The following is a 22232-nucleotide window of genomic DNA, read 5'->3' on the forward strand; positions in this document are numbered from 1 at the left end:
ATCATAAAAAAAAAAAAACATCCTCAAGGATTCCCATCATTAATCACATATGCATGAAAATCAACATTGAAGTTGATATTATTGTTAATTATACAATGCAAACAAAAAAACATTGTTTCTATAATAAAAAGATTTCAATCTTTATAAACAGAAAGACAGAATCACAATTACTTTCAATTCAAAATTACAAAGAAAAAACTTATATGTATTTAATTAAGAGATAAAGGCTTTTCACATAAATTAAGTACCACAAGCGATCTTGGAATAAATGCTAACAAGAAAGGAGTGGCATTATATTAAAGTGTTTGATCTTTACTCGTAATTATCATCAAATGGTGATATGATATGATATGATAGATTTTAATGACATCCACGAGGCTAAAGTAGCCTATGGGACCTACACAATCACCCCCCAAAATAGGAGCAGAACTAATCTAGCTGCAAAGTTTTGGTTAACTTGTCTCTCCTGTTCTGAAGTTTGATAATCAGAGCCGCTATTCTCTTCACTTGATCTTCCTCGAATAAGTAGTTGAAGTCCTTGTTCTGCAATATCTCTATATAACTAGATCTAATGTAGTTGTATGCCAAGCAATCTTTGACAAAGTGATGCTTTGTCTCTACTACTCCCATATTATAGAATAAACATGTTCTGTTTGCCCACTCTTCCTTTGGAACTTGCCATCTACCAGTTTCACATTGCAGCCGGTGTGAACTAGTTCTGAGCTATGCCATCAACATTTTCGCTTTCCAATTAATAGGTGCATCTTATATAGGCCTTTTCATCATGACTAGAAGTCGAGTTAAATTCTTTAATGTAATAAGATTTTTTTCACCCTATGTCTTGTCCATAAAATATTGCGAAATTTTTCCATAACAAACTTCTTTATTTCTTTGATGTTATTCGGGCAAGTATGGATGTTGATATTCCATTTTCACATCCATTTGTCATTTTTCTTCATCCATGTGCTTTTTTGCCTAACAAGTTTTTCCTCTACAACTAGCTTGGGCCAGCGATGTGTTTCTAGAGCTTGGGTTTTCTTTAAATAGCTTAGCATTGTGACGGCTTCTAATAGAAAGGAACCCACCTCCACCAATAAGATCTCATACAACACCATGGTCTTGACTTTAAGATTGCATGTGATGAAGTGTTTTTGAATTCTTTCTACCTATCGCCATTTATGTTCGAACATACTACCACCCCACACTTCACATCCGTATAGAATAACTGGAGTGACCAGCAAACCAAAAAGAGTTTTCATGGTTGTCCAATCCCATAATTTTGTGTTTTTGCAACTGTTTTGTAAAGAATATAACACCTTCCAACCCCCTTGAATCCTTTTTAATCTGCATGTATCCCAATTGAGTTTGTTATGAAAATCTATGCCCAAGTATTTGTACTCCTCCACAATCTCAAGAGGGTAACCCTCAAATAGAAACTCATCTTGTATACCCCTATTCTTCTTTAGCGAGAAGATCATAACTTTGGTTTTGCTAGTGTTCACTTAAATTCCCACTTCATGGCAAAAACTTTCTAGTGCTCTCAAGTGTTCTTTCAAACTTTTAGTCGTTCTAGCAAGTATTATGATATCGTCTGCATATAAGAGCAATCTTATCACAAAGTGGGCTAGTTGTACCCCCTCCTCATTGGTCTTGTTTATATATTCTTCTAACTTGTCAATATAGAGCCTAAATAAAGTTGGAGATAGCTGACACCCTTTCTTAACACCGATGTTGCTGCCAAAATCCTATGATAGCCCTTCCATCGTTTTGATTTTAGCTTTGACCTACTCATACAATCTATGAGCAATAGACCTAAGTTCTTTAGGAACTTCCAATTCTTCCATTTTGTCCAAAGTTTGTTACGTGGCACTATGTCAAATGCTTTTTTTAAGTCCACAAAACAACAGAAAGCTTCGACCCCCTGAGTGTCCCAAGCTTTCTCTATCAAGTCTCTGAGAGTGATGTTGTGATCTATAGTAGAGTGTTTCAGTCTAAAGCCTGCTTGCCCTTTTGCTCTTTTGCCTTCTATTTCAGCCCATTTGCTGATTTTTTGTTCTACCATGCTGCTAAATAACTTTCCGAAGAGTGGATTGATCATGATGGTTCAGTAATTAGAAGGGTTGTTTATATCTCTGCTTTTGTAGTGATGTGTGGTGTGAGGATTTCAACACCCCATTTTAAGTATTCAGCTTGTAGCCCATCTATATCATGTGCTTTACCAGCAGCTAACCTCCTTATGCCTTGAATAATATCCTTCTGGTTGTATAACTCCCCTGTAGTCTCAGTTACCATGGTTCTATGTTCTCCTAAATCACACTCGTAGAGGTTCTTGGCATATTCCAACCATTTGGTCCCAATGATGTTCTCTATCTATGTTTTTCTCTGTTGAAGCTCTTTCCAAAACTTTTTGGGGCTGCTTTTACCAAGATTAATCAACTCAATTCTTCTCATGTTTACATACTCCTCTTTCTTATTTTTAATCAGCTGATCATATTCCTTTCTACTTTCTCTGTTCATGTTCTTTTTCCAATTCTTTTTTGCCATTTTGCACTCCTCATCAAACCACGGATTGCACTCCTCATCAAGATGGGGTTATGGTTGGATTTTAGCTCCATGGGCTAATCCTCTATCTCAAAGTTAATTATCTTTGCAACATAGTCTTGCAATCATATGACATAATCTACAACACTTTGCCCATTGTGCCTTTTGCATGTGATTCCACCTAATTTAGGCCACTTTTCCATACCGTTGCATATGACCATGTTATATAGGCAGTATAAGCCTAGTAATTCAGCCCCAAAATGATTAACCTTTCCCGTGCTATCTTATGATAATCTTTCCCATTTTTGTCTCCCTTCTTCTTCTAGCCAAACTAGGTCTCTACTTTCTTTGTAATTCTCCTTGAGATTGAGAGTTTGGTTGTTTGTTGTTCTAGCATTGAAATCGCCTATTATCATTATTTCCCCTAGAGAGTTAAAGACTACTATGTCTTTTTTGAGTGCAGGGAACGGGTCTTCTCGATCCAATCCGTGTTTCATACGTTTTTGAGCCTTTTGGGGTGAAGTAGTAGACAACCACCATTGTAGAAATCTGATTCTCTGTTATTTTTATCCATATATACTGCTTGTTTATATCTTCTTTCTCCAAGTTTATAAATCTATTCCAAGTTTCATTAATTAAAATAGTGATGCCTCCATGCCCCCTACCGTTTTCTATCTTCTCATTCTACAGTGATACCTTCTTATACCCCTCAAAATTTGGAACCCTACATCCATCATGTTCGTGGGTCTCAGTAAGCATAATGATGTCATTATCTTTAGCTATCAACCCTAACCGAGGTCCTCTTCTCCAAGGATAACCTCTACATTCTCGCTAACTATAGTTATATGTTCCTGGGTAGGCCCAAGTTCCTATTTATTATATCTGATTTTGTTGCTAATTTGGGTTCTGCCCTTTTGTAGCCACGTCCATTTGCCGTTTTCTCTTGTTTTCACCTTTTTCCATTCCTTCCTTCTTTCTTCCTATTGCGTTAAGGTGAGGTCATCGTCAAGATATATATATGTGTGCCTCTAAAAAATTTCCTATTAATTAAGATGTTTTTGTCCCCTGTACACCTCATTGTCACTCTAACATGTCTATCCTTGCCTCCTCTTATCCATTTTCCAATTCTCTGTGCTTGTATGGTTGTTCCATGTCAGTCTAATTGGTCTTTAAAAAAGTTCAACTATATTTGTTGTGTTTTCCTATTCTCCATAGTCTCGTAGCCCTTTGATGACGATATTTGTTGCTTTCTCACTTCTTTTTCCTCTCTAATCTGCCTCTGTACTTGTTTTTGTATGTTGTCAATATAAGTGTTTGTTGGCCCCTTTACTATGTTAGCCCATGATCTAACTTCTTTGATTTGTTCTTTGAGTTGATTCTCTTTTATTTTCATATTGGCCATCGCATCTTGTATATTTTTCATTTGTGGGTTTTTGTCTCCTTAGCCTCTCCTTGTCTTGTGATACTTGTCGTTGTCCTCTTTTCCCCTACTTCTTTCCTTAACATTATTAATTCATACTCTCCTTTTACCATATTAAATTGCAATTTTTGAATTTGTTCTCTAAGTGACTAGCCCTCCATTGCTAGTTTCCAGTTATCTTCGATGACTCTTTTCATTGTGATACTTTCTATTTGGCTCCTCTCTTCAAGTGCCCACACCATCTCATTCATAGCTACCAAGTCGTTCACAAAGATGTCTGAGTAACACATCATGGGTGTCCTCATGGGGTTGTAATTATTTGACAACCCATCCTCCAGTGTGTCCATTGCCTGAAAATTATTTGTCTTCCCTTTACCTTTGATATCATTAAACTGCTTAACTATTTCAGAGATTTCAGTTGGCCTCAAACTCTAGTCGCCCGCCTTTGTACTGTCTAGAATGTGTACATAGAGGTCAATATCTTCTAAAAAGTTTAGAAAGAACGTATTTTCTCAGCTTATAAAAAAGTAGAAACAAAAATTATTTCTAATGTAAAGTGGGATGCCTTCAATCAAATAGTATACATAGAGATCAATATGTTTTGAAAAGCTGGTAAGGATGTATTTTCTCAGCTTATAAAAAAGTAGAAACCAAAAATATTTCTAATGTGAATCAAATAGTGTACATAGAGGTCAATATCTTTTGAAAAGCTAGAAAGAATGTATTTTCTCAGCTTGTTAAAAAGTAGAAAAAAAAAATAATGTATTTTCTCAGCTTGTTAAAAAGTAGAAACAAAAAATATTTCTAGTGTTAAGTGTGTTGCCTTCAAGAATAATGGACACATATATCTTAATATTTTGACTGGTATTTATTGACAGCTTTTTTTTGGGTTGATTTATTCAAGAGGCAATTGAAGAATTGGAAGCACTCATTATCAAATTGCACAAGGAAAAAACTAAAAAGTAATAATCAATGTGTGAGGCGGTCCGTCACATGGGCTGTCTATAGTCCTGGATGTTAAAATTAATCTCTGTACTTTGAAGTTGTTAATCATGATTTATTACGTGCAGATATTATGAAATCTTTTCATGCCAAAAAAATACGACACCCTGATTTTTTCAAATAAAGCTTAGATAACCCAAATTAAGAATAAATAGCAATGGAGAGGTTTTCTCTCGCAAATTTGGAGTATCTTGCCGTACAGATACCAACTCTCCTTTTTCTAAAACCTTCGATGCATATGCCAATGAAATTAGTGGATAAGCTCAGACCAAGGTTTTTCCTCCATGGAATATCAAGCAAAAACGATAAGACATGTTTTCGAAACGCAACAATTGGTTAGTCCTTCATTGCACCGTCTGTTGGAAAATGAATTCATGGATACAGATTACCATTACACAGGAAATTCTAATATGTGCTCTACAAAGAAAATCAACTTAATTAAAAAGCCAAATCATAGGCAACCAAGATATTGTCATTACGGAAGTGTAACCCAACTGTTCACTTATAATTGTTCAAGCTCCGATAAAGAATGTTTTTAAATGAAGAAATATTTATGCTTGCTCATGAACTGTTCTATATTATACAGTTTTTTAGATATATGGATATTTATGGATATTTTATATTATAAAGGAAGTGATCACGAAGACCTTAATTTACAAAGGAAAAAAGAAGAAACCTCAAAAATTTTGCACTACGATACTGCTGGAAAGATGAAAAGAAATGCATGTAGTCTTTAAAAGGTCAATGTGGTTGCAATCAATTTCAAATGCACCTACCAAAGTCAAATTGACAAAATAACGCCTGTAGGAAAACGATGGCCAAATTGCGCTGCTAAACAACAATGTCGAATTAAAACTTCTAAATTTAGTTGTTAGTAGCTAAACTTTCTCCCCTATTCTTGATTGCACAATTGAAAAAACTGATGGCAGTATATTGAACAGCATTGAAGAGGCCCAAAAGGTCAATTACAAAACTGCAACAAATAGTTGGCCGGTATCATGAAATGCCACAATAAATACCAGCACTTTAATGGAAAAATTTGTAATAAATTAAATCATATCCATACACGCCATTTTAAGAATTCTGACGATTAAGCCATCAAGGAGTTTGAAACAGATTTGAACTGTACCTTCAACCTTCATTATATTAAAACTGGCGTCTAGATAACATAATTGCTTAAATTGGGACAAAGTAACCACTAACAGGCTAATGATTGTTGCACAAAAATCAATCTTATTGTACAACTTTTTGATACATGTTGACATCGACCAAACAAAGCACTCATTCCCAAAAGCAGAAGCTTATGAATACAAGACAACATTGTATTAACATGGTCACCTTTCAACTGCTACAGAAGAAAACTCAAATTTGGCAGACTCTGTTATGCTGCTCCAAGAATATACATGATGCAATCCAGTGACATACCCAATGGACGGGAGATTCACATGAATCTGTATATGATTAAAAAAAAATGTCCCAATATACACAAGGAAACAAACCCACAATTTACTAAAATCGAATCTGCCTCTATTATGAAAAACTTCTCATTGTGGGCTAGTCCAAGGAGGAGATGTAGTGTACATGAAACCGTGAGAAGCTGGAGTAAATGTAAGATCAAGATTGTGAAGTTGTTCCATAAGTTGGGATCTTCTCTCCTTGAAGAAGTCCAGCCGTGTAGTTAATTCAACTAAGGCAGAAGAAGCAATTGGTTGGCGTTGATATGCAGCAGAATCTGTCCCCTGATCAAAGAAAAGGGAAAAAAATAAAAATAGCTCAAAAAACATTGTACTTGTAAACATACCAAATTTCACCTTGCTTTGTAGAAATTTTTTATCAATCTCAATTGATTTATCTAATATTTATTCAAAATGGTTTAATGCTGCAAATGCAAATAAAAAGCGATGCTACTGTCAAACCTATCCATACTTGAGATGCTCTATGTTGCACAAGCACATATCCCCATTTTTCATTACGTCTGGCCAAAAATTAGAAAACTTCTCCTGATTTCAGTTAGAGATGCCTGATTGTTTCTAGAGGAAATAAAAACATTCTGGTTGCATATGGCAGATGTCATTCCTATGCCTGTGACACCGTGACATTCATAAAGACACCTCTATTTTGCTTCTCTCTACTTTTGACTCAGAAATAAGAAGATACAAAATGGCCACCTAACCACTGGCAAACTTGTATGGGATTGGGTCAGCCTATTAATTGCCAAATTATTTCAAAATTCAATTTTTTTTCTCACTTTATGACAGGGAATTGGGCAATTTAAAGTTTTGAAAAATCGTTATCTATATGGCAGTATAACCTCCTCTCTCCATAGAATTCAAATCAGTCGAAATGTATTCTCATTCTCCAGTATCTATAATACATCTGCATAGCACATTGTGAAATGACAACTTCGAAACTTGCATAAAATGATAAGAGATACTTTATCATGTCAGATGGAAAAGGAAATAGAAAAGACATGCAGCTGCTTGAAATTAGGTTTGTTTTCCAAACAAATTTGAGGTTTGGGGATCACAAACCTAAGAAAACCATTTATTGCTTAAGCAGTGAAGTAAACGCTGAATTCCTGTGACTGGAGTGAACTTTAAAAAGTTGAAAGCGAGCTCAACAATATTTTAGAATATTTGGAGAGCATGAGAATCAGGCAAGCATATGTCTAAGAAGGATAAACTTATACAAAGTTTTCAGTCCATCCAGTGGAACTACCATAACAATAAACTTTTAGTTCTCACAACAGGTTACTCTGCAAGAGCTTGGGTTGGCAAAATATTCCAAAATATTGGTAATCATTGAGAAATAGAAGCTAATTTTATTGAAGTTAAATGTAATTTTTTTATTACTAGAGCTCATAAACAAACTTTATCAATGTTCATGAAGGCTGTAGATTGTTTTCCTCATCATGTAAAAAACTCAATGGTTTTGAACACTGCAATCTTGAAAAACATCAAAATGAACATTATTATTGTATTTTATATATTATAAAGGACACAAGCTATCAATTTTCTCCATGATGTGAGGATAATCAAGTAATTCATCCTCAGGAGTGGGATTATGAGAGTAAGGAGGGGAGACATTCCAAGGGTAAGAGATGGCAGGGGTTTCATTGTAAGGGGTAGGGGTGACAGAGGCCTTGCCAGGGGAAGGGGGTTGATGGGCCTAGTATCAGCAGACATTTTATTTTCCCAGAATTAAGGGACGTATCCAGGTACCAGGGATGGTACCTAGATCCATCCCCAAATTTCTGAAACTTTGTTTTTTGGCTATAATAAACCTCTCCTTTTTGGCAATGGAATTGGCACAGTTTGGGGAGGTCGAAAAAGCATCCCCGGTATGGTACAAGGCTGGGAATGGGGATTCCAGGCCAGGGGATGCGTCCCTGTGGAACACGGGGGAGTGCATCTTAGGAGTATTTCATAACTTCTGCATCAAGGCAGGTATCAAGAGACAGTTCTTTGATTTCTTGGTGTAGCAGGAAACAGAATTATGTGGCCCAAAGCACTACAAAACCCAAAACATTGTGATAAGTGTAGCAGCTCAAGAAGCAGTGCGACTTCCAAAGCTCCTTCCAGGATAGTTTAGTCAAACATTTGAGCCAACTTTGATCCATTGTAAAATTTGCACAAAAGCTTGGTGTTGTTGAAAATGATGCCCTTGTTGAGAGGAGATTCAACATCAGCAATCCTTGCTACTTACTAAAATGCATATTTCTGAGATGGAGAAATATGAGGTGAAAACCCTCTTCCATCTCTAAAATGGACACGATGCTTCTATTCACTCATGGGAGTAGCCATGGTTAATGTCATGTTGACAGACTCCATGACAACATCATGATGAGTGACTTTGTGATGAGCACTTATGCACATGCTTCTTTTCACTCAGGGGAGTAGCCATGGTATATGTCATTTTGTGAGACTCTCTGATGACATCACATTGAGTGACTCTGTGATGAGCACTTGCCCACATGCTTCAATTTACACATGGGAGTAGCCAAAGTGGACATCATGACTAGTGACTCCATGACATTATCATGTTGAGAGACTCCATGACATCGATATGACATTTTGTGATAAATTATTTCCACAAATAGGTGCAGCCACTGTAACTGTCATGTTGATGGACTCCATGACATCGATATCTAGAAAGATAATTCTCTAGCTAAGAGGGAGTTTTGACATTACAGGAGCCAAAATTCGCTTTCCCTCCTAAACTCAAAATAAATAAATTATAGGACCACCTCAAGTGGTGTTATGCTTCAGTTTTTGTACCAATCTTTGCATGTAAGAGGTTGACATTTCATTGTTAGGACAATGAAGGGTCAAGACAAGTTTAATATTCTTCAAGAAGGTATTAGCGTGAACATATAGATTGAATTTTTGCTTCAAGGACATGGTTACTAAGGAGAAATGATTATGGTGTGCTTATTCACATCAAGAGAGGTTTTTACTATTATTGCTTCAATTCAGCCTAGTGTTTTGAGATAGTAACACGGAGACGTGTCCCCCCTTTTAGCCCCACATCCCGGAGACGAGGTGTTGGTTTTCTAAGAATCACTGCAAATGTACTAAGCACTGCCTACTTGGTATGTGTGTTCCAAATGGCAGCAACCTCTTATTTAAATTAAGAATAAGCCATGAAGAGGCATGTCCCATGTCTATTCATTACTTGTATAATTAATATAATATAAATTTATATATATATATATATATATATATAGACACACACACACATAATATTATATATATTATTATATTAATTTCTCTCATATAATAACCTTATATCTCATATATAATTATAGAGTCATAGTTTTATCCGACTGAAGCTACCAAACATCAACACTCCCTCTTAGCTAGGGAGGATAAACATACGACAAAGATTACACCATTGGCAATTTTAGGAATGAAACATTAAGGAAATCTTTGATCAGGAGATTTCCACTATTTTGATATCATGAGTATTGGCCTTCAAAATATTAACATATGATATTCACCAAATACTCTGAGTAATGGTCTCCATAATATCAACACAATATTCACCATGTACTCAATAAGGTAATGGTCTGCAGAATTTCAACATATGATATTCACCATTTTGATATCAAATTTGAGTATTGGTCTACAAAATATCAACATATGATATTCACCAAATACTCTGAGTAATGGCCTCCAAGATATTCACCAAGTATTGTGAGTAATGGCCTCCAAAACATCAAGTCTATGATACTCAACGCGTACTCTATGTATAATAGCCTCTGGAGCATCAATTTGCATAACATTCACCATGTACTCAAAAAGATGTTTATAAGGTATGTGCCCACGCATTTTCATAATGCTTACATTAAGTTCTTGTAAGATTGTCACCTTTCAATAACTTCTGCAAATACAAGTGACATCATTTGAAAGTTGTCACTTCTTCATGATGTACACAGGGGGTAGGCTCGTTAAAATCACATAGTCACGAAGTATATATATGAATAACAGTCCTCTTAATTGCTGCAATTTATTGATCACTAGATAATCCATCTCAACATGTTTCACTCCCTCTGAATCAATATGATAGGGATCACCAAAAGTTGATTGAATCATATACTCTATCTGCTCCCTCTCTATCAAGGTTGCCTCTAATGAAATGTCAACGTCCCTCTTTTTACCTGCAAGAACATTCTCGGAAAAGATCAAGGCAACTTGCTCTTATAGTATGTATTGAGTCAATATAAGATCTTTTCCAATAGAATATATATAATTATCAAAATGATCTCCAATATTCCAATATAATTTATCATTTTTATAATTATAAATCCTCATTATTAATTATTAATGTTCTTAATCAAAATATTATAATATATCCATAAGGAAATAAACAATTTATGCTTACCTCCAACATTATTTGTTTGTAAATATACTTCAAGATATATACATCTCCCTTACAATTGTTGTCTTTTTTATGGAAGTAACTTAGACTTCTCACGATCATAAACTTCTCACGATCACAAACTTAGACGTTATAAACTTAGAATTTTATGGAAGTAACTTAGACTTCTCACGATAATAATTCCTCATTTGTCATTATCACTTAGAAGATATTGCTTAGGTCTAAGGTATATGTATAACTTGCAATTAATAATACTGGGCCCATAGATGGCATCTGACTCGTACCTAAGTTCCTTATTCCAACAAGCCATAGAAATCAGTTGTACCTTGATAACGTGGTATGATTGACCTGCATGTACTTATACCTTATTTATTCCCCATATGCGTTATTTATGGTAGGATTTTGGCCAGCGAGAAAGTCAATGTTTTAGTGTACACGTGGATAGAGGTTCCTGATTTCCATTCAATCTTACTCCTTATCACTATGTTTGTTTTTGCCCAGTTCGTCGTTATATTCTTCATTTAATATTCATTCCATTTATTATCTCAAACTATGCAATACCAAGTTTTCGATGTATTCGATAATGAGTTGTGGTCTATAACATGGTATAATATTTATATAATTTGCATTGGGAGGTATCCGCGTGGATATATCATATGGAAAGGTAGGTACAAATATTATAATGCCCACATATATGTAGTGGCCACGTAAGGATGTATTATTGAATGGAGATTGTTCTCGAAAGACATTTGTCCACAAGTGCCTTGGTTATCAAGTGTCATGTGTATCTTACTACATTTCAACACCAAACCGATCCAATCTTTGCAACTACTTCCTGGAGTTGAAGGCACAATAGAAAACATCTCCAACAACATATTTTTGATGCATTCACTTCACACACGAGCCTGCCCTACCATTCAACGGTCTCTTTAATCATGAGAGACAATCATTACGAGCACGTAGATCTGACTCAGACAAAAATGATGAATGTCCTCAATGTTCAGTGCTTCCTCTTTAAAGAATGTAGTCCTCCACTATTTGTGTTACCAACAAAATTCATTTGTTTACCATTAATAGATGATTGGGTTTCATCCTGCCCATATTCTTGACAGTAATCTGCTTATGCATTCACTGGTGTGTTACCAAATCATTTTTTTAATGGTATGGTCATGACAAATTTTTTGTGAGATTAAAATAAGATTCTTAATCCCACCATACTTGGCACTATCGTTTAACAAAATTTGAAGTGACTCATTTGATGTTCATACATTTATGGTGAACTGTCAAGAGGATATACGGATAGAGGTCTGTCACAATAGCCTCATTTCCTAAGTCATCACCTTAAAATCTGTTTTGTTCTATCATCCTTTATTCCTTATCTTACATTTGCAGCCTTGCTTTGATACCATGTTGCTTTTCTAAGGATCGCTGGAAATGTACTAAGCACTACCCACTTGGTACGTGTTCCAAATGGCAGTGACCTCTTATTTAAATTGAGAATAAGTCATGAAGAGACATGTCCCATGTATGGAACGTGTCTATTTATTAATTAGATAATTAATATAACAAAAAATTAATCATACACACACACACACACATAGTATTATATATATTATTATATTAATCTCTCATATAATAACCTTATATCTCATATATAATTATATATAGCCATAGTTTTATCCAACTGAAGCTACCAAACATCAACACGAGGACACATTGAGGACTCGAGGACTCTATCCCCCTGTCCTTAGTGGCACCACCAAAGTCCACCACCTTTGTCGAGGATGGGGGAACGTCTCAGTGTTGACTAGTTGTTGATTCAACTATCTATGTTCAATTTTCAATATTCCAATTCAATGTAATGTTCAAGTATTTACTCTTTTACATCTTCATATCTTATATTGTAATACATATTTTCATAATGAGCATTTTAAGTACTATATGTAAAGTATACACAACCCCCCTATCCTGTGCCACCACCCCCCTGCCGCCCCCAAATTAAGGCCCCTCTGTCCCCACGTCCCGGAAACTTGTCCCCTTGTTTTGTTGTCCCCCAAGGCAGTGTAACTATGTGTTTTGCTAAGTTGTAATTCAGACTTCTACTCTTTCATTAAATATGTAAGTAATATACTTGTTGTTGGGCTTTTCTCCCTCAAGTTGGAGGGTTTTCCCAGGATAATACATTGTGTCCTTGTATTTGTTGTGCCTTATTGTGCATTTTTTTGTTATTTTTGTGTACTCTTATTTCTAATCATAAAAAAACTTCATATTGTTGGAGAGGATGCTTAAGATGCATAAGCCTCTATAATTGATGGTGGCGAGTCCAAAGTGGACCTAGAAATCTAATTCAAGCTATCCTCAAAGAAAAAATAAGCCAAACGAAAATTCCTCAATGACAATTAGAGGACCACGATGAGGTAATATGTTGATCACTTTATTTAAAATTAAATATTAGATTATTGATTTTCATTTTAAATATCTTTTTGTTTGCATTTTGCAAAAATCTTTGCTTTGGCATCTCACCTATCGTAGATTTTATTAGATATGCTAGTATAGATTCTCCTAGTCTTGGAGAGAGATATGCGACATGTGACAATATGTTTGCAAAGATAAACAAAATAATTTTGGCTAGGGATTCTACTTTGGGGTTATATGAGCAACATAGGTGGACCATAGTGTATATCCCACTCCATATGGCAAACTATGCTCTAAATCCCAGATGGCATGCAAAAATGGATGGAAGGGTGCCTCTATGCAATGACCCAAAGGTATTAGATGGGTTTACACAATTCCTTGATTTTACGAAACTTTGTGGACAAACATTCAGTAAACCATAGGCAAGGTTGGATAGTCATATTAGGGTCAAAGAGATCCTACTAGATGGTGGACATGGCATGGAGCAATGCTCCATAGTTCAAGGTGCTTGCCTCTTGCTTCCTTGGATAGGAGCCTAGTTCCTCTGATGGAGAGAGGAATCGGTCTACATATGACTTTTTATTCACCCAATCAAGAGTAATATACATACCTCTAGATGAGCGCAAAATCTAGCGGTCATGCATAATGTTCCTAGACTTTACAATTGCAAACTCCAACTTCACGATTGAATGTTGATACTGAAAATGTGGGCCAAGTTGAAGAGACAACACTGGGATTGGTTGGGGTTCCATTGGATGCGGTGGAGCATGACAAAGGCAGTGACTTCGAGGAGTAACTCTGATTTTGATGCAATGATGAGAGATGACAACAGGAGCAGCAGTTTACTTTGTTTTTCTGTATTTTGATTTTTACATTGAACATGAAACTATATGGCAGCAGTTAAGGCTTTGGACATTTTCTATGTTGTTTTTTTAGTATCACATACATATTGACAATGAATTTCAAATTATAAACAAATATTAACTATTGAAATGTTGTAAGTTAAAATTCTACAATGCTTAAATGGCATGCTTTATCCATGTTTTCGTATGAACGTAATGTATATTATGCAAATTTCCCTATATATTTTATGTATCTGTCCCCTTGTCATCTCCAAACTTGGCAAAAAAATTGTTGTCCCAAAACCTCATCCCCCAATCCCCGGTCATCCCCATCCCAGAAACTTGGTGTAACCTTGGGTTTTTCTGCCTGTGGGCTTTCACCACCTTAGCTCAGCCAGTACATATGTTGTATTTATTTAAACATTGTTTTTGTTTTCATCAATATTATAACTTAATATACAATAGCCTGTAGTTCTGAATCAAGTTTGAACCAAGCACGTGGAAGCCATCCCTAAACACTTCCAGTTGAAATGTGTGTGGTATGATGAGCAATACAATCAGGGTGTTGTTTTCACCCTCAAGTTCATGCTAATCAAACCCAAGACAACCCACTTCAAAAATAAATTTGATAGATTTTGCAAAGAACCTACAGAATTTGGCCGTGATTTTTTTTTTTTAAATTGATCCCTAATCCTTCTGTGTCTCACCTAACAAATCATGCTTACACAATTCCTAGCCTTGGTTGACCATTTTGATTAGCCATATCAGCCCACTTTTTCAGTGTCAAATGGAAACAAGGGTTAATATGCATATTTAATTTTAAGTTTGGTATTTTTGGGGTAGAGTATTTTAATGGTTTAAATCTATGCAGATTTTACTATAAGAAATATTGTATGAAGTAATGTGTATGCAATCAGACCTCCATGGAATGCGTGCATTTTAATTTATAATATGTCCATGCTTAAAGACTATCACTATATCATTTCTAGAAGGATGCATTGATTTAAACTTATATTATTGTAATCACAGTCCCTTAATCTCTTGGTAAATTAAACTATAAAACTATAAAATGGAGCATCAATTTTAATTTATTATATATTATATAATGGAAATTTGGAGCTTTGCCATTTTTAAACTATTAGACTGCATATTGTTTAAGCTTATTTATGAAAGAATTATCATGGTTTAAAAGTATAAATACAAAAAATTTGAGAACATAACCGGAATTTAGATTGAATGAAGGTGAAAAGAGACAGTTGTGTGCGTGTGATTTTTATATGCTTTGATATAGACCTATGTTGGATGGGTATGTGTACCCACACCACTGGGACGCGTACCCAAGTATTGGGAACACATACCCAAGTACCGGCTACAAAGTGGAGAGCATCAGGTAAGGACCTTGATAAAGATTTCTGATCTTCGTTTCAGTTTTTTGTTTACGTGTCACCTTATTGTTTATCAAGCTTAATTCAATACGTCATCAGTTTGAAATTTTGATACAATACTGATTAACAGTGAAGTCTCACTGTTCAAGTCATGAGTTTATCATTTGCAATATGTCACTATTATCTGATTTATGATCTTCTTGTTCATGTTTAAAGTCTGTCTTTTCTGCTATGCATCTAAACATTTAACATATATTATTATTATTATTAAAAACATACTGCACCATTGTCAAGACTCATGTTATCAGATTTTCTATATATATAAAATTATATTAAAAAAATTGAGGTACCCAAATACCCCCGTCCTCCATTTTGAAAAATCTCGTACTCGCACCCTAAGTACCCAAGTATCCCAGGTCCCCTGCAACACTGGTATAGACAATCTCAACCGCAAACCTTTTTTTGATTGTATCCACAAACTAATCAACATTTATACCTATAAGGCTTCCTGGGCAGCCATCCAGCCATACAAAATTGGACCTTACATTTGAACACTCTGTGCCAGCAAACCCATCCCCAAACAGCAATTCCTTGCCCAGCCTAAAGCTAGCCATGATCTTTCCCCTAGAAACAAATAAATCTCAATGTCAATTTTCCACACTATATTCCCACTCTCTTGTAACCTTATGTTCAACTCCATCAAACTAACTATCACAATTCCTACCATTAAAACTCAGCCACATGCTGTGTGTACTCATCTGTTATTCTAGAACTTCTCATACATTTAATCAGATTAAGGTATTCCAATTTACAAAGCTTGTTAGGAAATCTAAATAGAAAAAGATTACTCCATTAGATTATTCTTACCTCAGCTTCTGCAGGATTTGGTTTTACAACACTATGGATATCTGTCTCATTTGTTATCTCTTCTGTAGAAAGGCTTGTTGATGGTTCTGTGCTTTTAGAATCAACAGGACTCGTCGAATCAGGCCGGTGCCTCCATGGGAGTTGTCTATTCTTCACAAAAGGTAAACTAGGTGGCCTTGAGGTGCGCCAGTCACTTCCCATAACACTATCCTGCAAGATAATAGCACAAGGGAAATTGCAATATAAATTAATATGTAATTTCACTGAGTGTAACTACTTCCAAGAAAAATTAAATGGGTTCCAAGGTAATGTCTATAAAAATTAAATTTGAAGATCACAATATTGACTGTATTAACTATTTACTATTTATCTCATTTATTTTTTGCATATTCCGTAAAAAAACCCAAAAGAGTACTTCCATTGGCATTTCATTCGAAAGCTCCTAAAACGAATATAGTTCGAGTCATCTTGAGAAAATGATCTTAGTCCTTTAGTGATACGAGCATAACACATGAACCATTGAGATTATCCACAATAAAACGAAAAATTGAAAATTAGCTGCATGATCTTTCTTGCAATCTTAGCATTAATGGAATTCTGATGAGAAGCTGAGAAAACACCCATAAAAATCCATTAACGCAGAGGAAAAAGTGGTAAAAATAGTTATATTTTCAGAGCTGCCAAATAAAAGAGGGCTTGTTGGTAATAATATGTTAGAAAAAATCTGATAAGAATTCAATTTCCCTTGCTGAGAAAATAACAATGGGGCATACGAAGCATTCAATGAAGCAATTCGGCACCTAGCTTTTATGATATTACAAAATGTGCAAATTCATTAGAACAAAAAGTTTAGGGTTGCACCTCGTTGTTCTTTTGCCTTTCATGATGGCACATAGCAAGTGTCAAATCAACATCCTGCTGCAAAATTTTCCTGTTTCAAAAAGTTGAAAAATGAACATTCATTATGATACACTTGAAATCATGTGAAAGCAAAAAATTAGACATTAGCTTCAAAACCTATACTACACAGCTCTCAAATTTTAAACAATAAATTTTGCATGGTATCATAGTAATCTATGATGCATTATGCAGACAACATATTATATAGTAATCCCTTCATAATCCTGAAACTAGAAACTCCCGATAAATTATTATTACTGTCATCCCAAAACACATTCTCTGTCATCATAAAATAGTAAAATACCTATGCTCTCCCAAATTTCAGGCACGGGGACAACACATGTTCCGGCACAGGGGTGCTTTTGGGCCATTTCTTAGGGGACGACAGGAGATGGCTATTAAAAAATAGAAAAAAAAATTAAAATATAGAGAAATCTCAAATATTCATATCATTGATACAGTTTTCATCATAGACATTGTGGAAGCTTACCAAATAAGATCAGACTTGAATTGAGATGTCAAATGAGAACTGACAAACAACTAACGAAATTCAAATGCTTTCATCATCAATGTGCATGCACATTATACAACAATTTCAGGGATGCATTGGAAACCCAAATCCCTGAGGCCCTGAAACATTTCTGGGACCCAGAAGGGAGTACCAAAGCAGGGGCTGTGTTTACTGTAAAATACATTTACTATCACTCTAGCTACAGAAGAGCTTGGAGGAATCATAGTCATTAATAAATAATTGGCATATTTTATAATCAATAGTTAGTGATTACTATTTACAACTGACAAACAGGACTAGCAAACGTATATCCTTCCCATCTTTTCTGAAATGACTAGATACACATTCTATGATCCATTCTAGGAGAGGTAGTAAAGAACAAGACATATTCACATCTAGATGAGTTCTCTAACTATAATCAAATAATTTGTATATAGGATAAAATTGACAATAAGACCCATTATAGAAGAATGGCTTCTAATGCCCTATCATATGCTATATTTCCAGATTCTTCAAGAGGCCCACATACCTGAACCAGTTCAAGTATGGACCCCACATCTGGCTCCTCTGGGAAACATCACATGTTCATCAAACAGCCATCTCACAAACATCCTGGAAGCATTTCCCAGGTTTTCAAGACAGACCTGGAATTATCAGCCATTTGCCAGAAGCATCTAAAGCACTCTATCCTAAAGAGGGGAGAGAAAAATGATCAAAAGAACAGAAATAAACTATACCTATCCAAGCTACTCTGCAATCACCCATCATGTACATTATGTTGATGATTAGAAGTATATATTTAACATTGTGGAATTAAAAGTCCATATTCATGTTCCATAATGATCATAGATGAACTACTTGCCAAAACATTCGCAAATTTCGTAGGTTGGGTAGAATACTCACAATTTATGCTTCTAACATTTTGGTGAATTTTTGGCAAAAATTCAGTGTGTCCAAGCAAAAAGACATGGTCACAACAGCGAATAAGAGCTGGGATGGCAAAAAGTGTTTTTCACTTCATTTTTGTTTGCTCTCTTTTGTTGCTCAAGAGAAAAAGACAAAACTTCCAAACTTCTATAAGATCATTGCAACAATTTGAGTGGATTTCAAGCATTTTTTAAGAGGAATTTGAGTAGACTCCAAAGGAAAATTGGATTCCCATGTAATTTTTCTGATTTTTTTGTTTTGTTTTTTATATAGATTTTATTTCTTTTCTGTTGCATCTTGCCTCATAGAAAATCAACAGTGGCCTTTGCTAAGTATTCTAAATTAATTTAGAGACCAAAGACCAAGTTTTTAACACCATTTTTTTACATTTTTTATATTTTATTTGATTTTTTCAATGTTTTCTCAAGTATCTAAAATCTTTTTTAAAAAATTTAAACCTGACACTATGTTTTAATTTGAATCATCTTTTAATTCAAGTTTAAACTATCTAAAATTATTTAAACTAGATTAGTTTGTTTGCAATTTTTTGAATAGAATATTACTTGAGTTTTCAATATGTATGTGTATGTTTATTTATAATGCGAAATTGAAAAGGTTCTACAACTGGTTCAGCTTTAGGGCCTGCCTGCTCCATCAGTAGATGCATGCCCATCTAGATATGGAAGCGCTCATCCTAAAGGTGCTAGGGACAAGGCTTTAAAGGATGCCTTTGAAGGACCAAAATCTACAAGAGTTTATAAAAGAATTCTACAAGAGTGACTACCTCAAATATGATCTCATATGAGAAATTAATGCTTGGACATGGATGAATCGCCACCAAACCCGTTCGTGCAATGGGATACTACCTCAAGCCTCATTTTTTCCTCAAGGATTCCTACTTAAATCCTAATGGAGAGGTCACAGAGAGCCTCATGGCATGCATTCAAAGGACGACACCCAAGATAGAGCAAAGAAACCTTTTTGTGGCTGAATTGAAAAATTATAGGGAGTCAAGCGGTAGGCCATTCTCTTCGAAGATGGCCAAGAGAAGAAGAACCATTCAAACAAAAGGTATAATATCTGGAGCCTTAAACATACATCTTGTAAGCTAAAAATTTCAAATTTACGAATTTACAACTATTAACAATTTTAAATATGTTTTCACTTTTCTTGCTAACCCTTCACTATGTTACTTTTCAAATTCTTTGTGGAAACATTGGGGTAGAAATATCACAAATCTCCACAAGTACGTCCTTTGAATCTTATGCCAACCTTGTAGTTCTTCTAGCCATGCCCACAATAAGAGCTTCTTCGAGGCCATTCTCACAAATAAGTGGAATAAGTCAACTCAGAAGTGGGACCTTATCATAGTGAAATATAGACTTTGATCTTACACAAGGTACAGGAAACATAAGCAAGTCCTATCAATTTGGATGATATAAATCTTTAGTGATTGGACAATCTCCATTGTTTACCAAGTATGGCATCTATAATGTAAAGATGCGGGTTATGGAGGAGTGGGGTCGATTTGGATTCACATTGGATGACATTGAGAAGGATGAAGAGGTTGAACGTAATACGCCTTCTTTATTGTCATTATAGACTTCGTTGATAAGTCATATCTGTCTCTTTTCTGGACATGTTAGCCCTTAACTGATACTTGAAATGCAATTATTTTGATATGTAGGGCAATTGATTATATGATATAGTAATGGTTACTTACGTGCAATGATGATACTTTCATGTGTGCATTTGGTGATTATGATTTCTTTCGTAACAACGAAGTTTTGATTGCTTCTAGTTAGCAAATGTAATTACTATCATGATGATGTCAATTGATAGGCTTTCAATTGATAGTTACTGTATACTCATGATGATGAGTTGTCCATATTAGAATATGATGTTATTTATCCTCCTGATTTACTTATGGTACTTACTCCATACTTGCATGTCTATGGTGTGCATGTTTGTCTTGATTTGGTTGAGGGAGGGAGTCGTAGGCACCTACTAGTCAGAATTTACACAATGCATTGCTCCCCGCCATTGTCTGTATATATATATATATATATATATATATATATATATATATATATATATATATATATATATATATATATATATATATATATATATATATATATATATATATATATATATATATATATATATATATATATGCTCGTCTTTTATACAAGTTTGCAAGTACCAGGCATCGACTTCCCTAAATTGTCAGGATTGAGCATGCCCTGTCACAATAACTCAATGGTAAGAATGGGGAGATAATGTTCTGGTTCAATCCCAGCCATGGCTTAATTACTTGTCCTATGAAGAACATGTATCTAACTGCCTACCCTTTTAACCCTGTGAGGTTATCTTTGAGTGTGTAGTTTCATTTTGGTTTTGGTTGGTTTTGTTTATGTTGCTTTCATGTGGATTTGACTATGTGATATAATTAGTAAATGATTTAATTGTGACTTCTGGATTAATTTTATGATGTTAGAATTATTAAATATTATTGAAATCAAAAAAAAAATATTAAAATATGAATGACATTTAATTAATTAAATATGTGATTTAATTTAAAAGTCTAATTTGCTAAATTAGATAGAAGAGAAACTCACATATTAAAATTTTAATATTAATTTATTATAATTATTTATTTAATAATGATAAAATTAGAGTTGCACTTAAATAGTAGACATTAATAATAATAATCAATTAAACTAATAAACTATGCTTTACAAAGTACTTGCACTAATTAATCAAGGGAACAAAAGAAAGGAAAATAATATTTTAAGTTAAAAGTGCATTAATTGTGCATGGAAAATTTTTAATAAATTAAGTTACTTAATTTTTTATTAAAATGAGTTGCTTTTTGTTAAATTGCAGGTCCAAATCCTAAGTAGGGTTAGGGCTCTTTATTAGAGGTTTTGTGGTCATTTGAGCACACACAAGTTTTCAGAGAACAAAATTGGTGAATTAAAGTTAAAGAATACCTTCAAAGCTTAGGAGTATTTTGGATCGCGTGGTTTCCCCTTGTGTTGTCTCAAATTTCAGATGGTGGATCTGAGTTAGGGTTTTGAAGACCTTGCAAATCAATCCTTTCAAAAAGTTTTTCTTTGTGTTTTGCTAGTTGTTGATCATTTTAGTTTTTGGTTGTTTGAGATTCTCTTCTTGCTTTGGAAATTGAAGAGAAAAGGCTTTTGAGTTGATTTGTTTGAAAAGAAATCATGTTGAATTCAAGTTTGTTAGACCCTCAGACTCGTTTGAGAGCATTATGGAAAAATATGAATTACTTCATTAAAGTTTGGTTGAAATTCTTTATAGAGAATTCTTAGGATTATACCAATTAGAAATTGAAAATTTATTAGAATACTTCATTTAAGGGAAAAAAAAACAGATTTATGCATTTATATTGTAAATAATATATATTCAATTTTGTCAAATTAAAAGAAAATTTGGGCATTTTAGACAAATAGATTAAAGAAATCATTATTCAAAAGAAATTGTATTTTTTCAAATAAAATTAAAATAAAAAATAC

The 22232-nt window shown here is 34.5% G+C and overlaps 1 protein-coding gene across 2 annotated transcripts in view; it reads right to left on the reverse strand.

The window, feature by feature from the left end:
• Nucleotides 1–6080: 6080 nt before the first annotated feature.
• LOC149575517 (Rho GTPase activation protein (RhoGAP) with PH domain-containing protein) overlaps nt 6081–22232 on the reverse strand; it is a 77859-nt gene continuing 61707 nt past the window's right edge. For both annotated transcript variants that reach the window (XM_089815275.1, XM_089815276.1), the window contains exons 21-23: nt 17214–17283; nt 16353–16562; nt 6081–6702 (exon numbers count right to left, since the gene is read on the reverse strand). In XM_089815275.1, coding sequence (XP_089671401.1) covers nt 6508–6702; nt 16353–16562; nt 17214–17283 — 475 coding nt within the window. In that variant the 3' untranslated portion in view covers nt 6081–6507. The remainder of the gene's footprint in view (nt 6703–16352; nt 16563–17213; nt 17284–22232) is intronic.

Source organism: Cupressus sempervirens, chromosome 2, assembly GCF_028749045.1.
Source record: "Cupressus sempervirens isolate cs-2001-9-10 chromosome 2, ASM2874904v1, whole genome shotgun sequence".
In the NCBI taxonomy this organism is placed as follows: domain Eukaryota; kingdom Viridiplantae; phylum Streptophyta; class Pinopsida; order Cupressales; family Cupressaceae; genus Cupressus; species Cupressus sempervirens.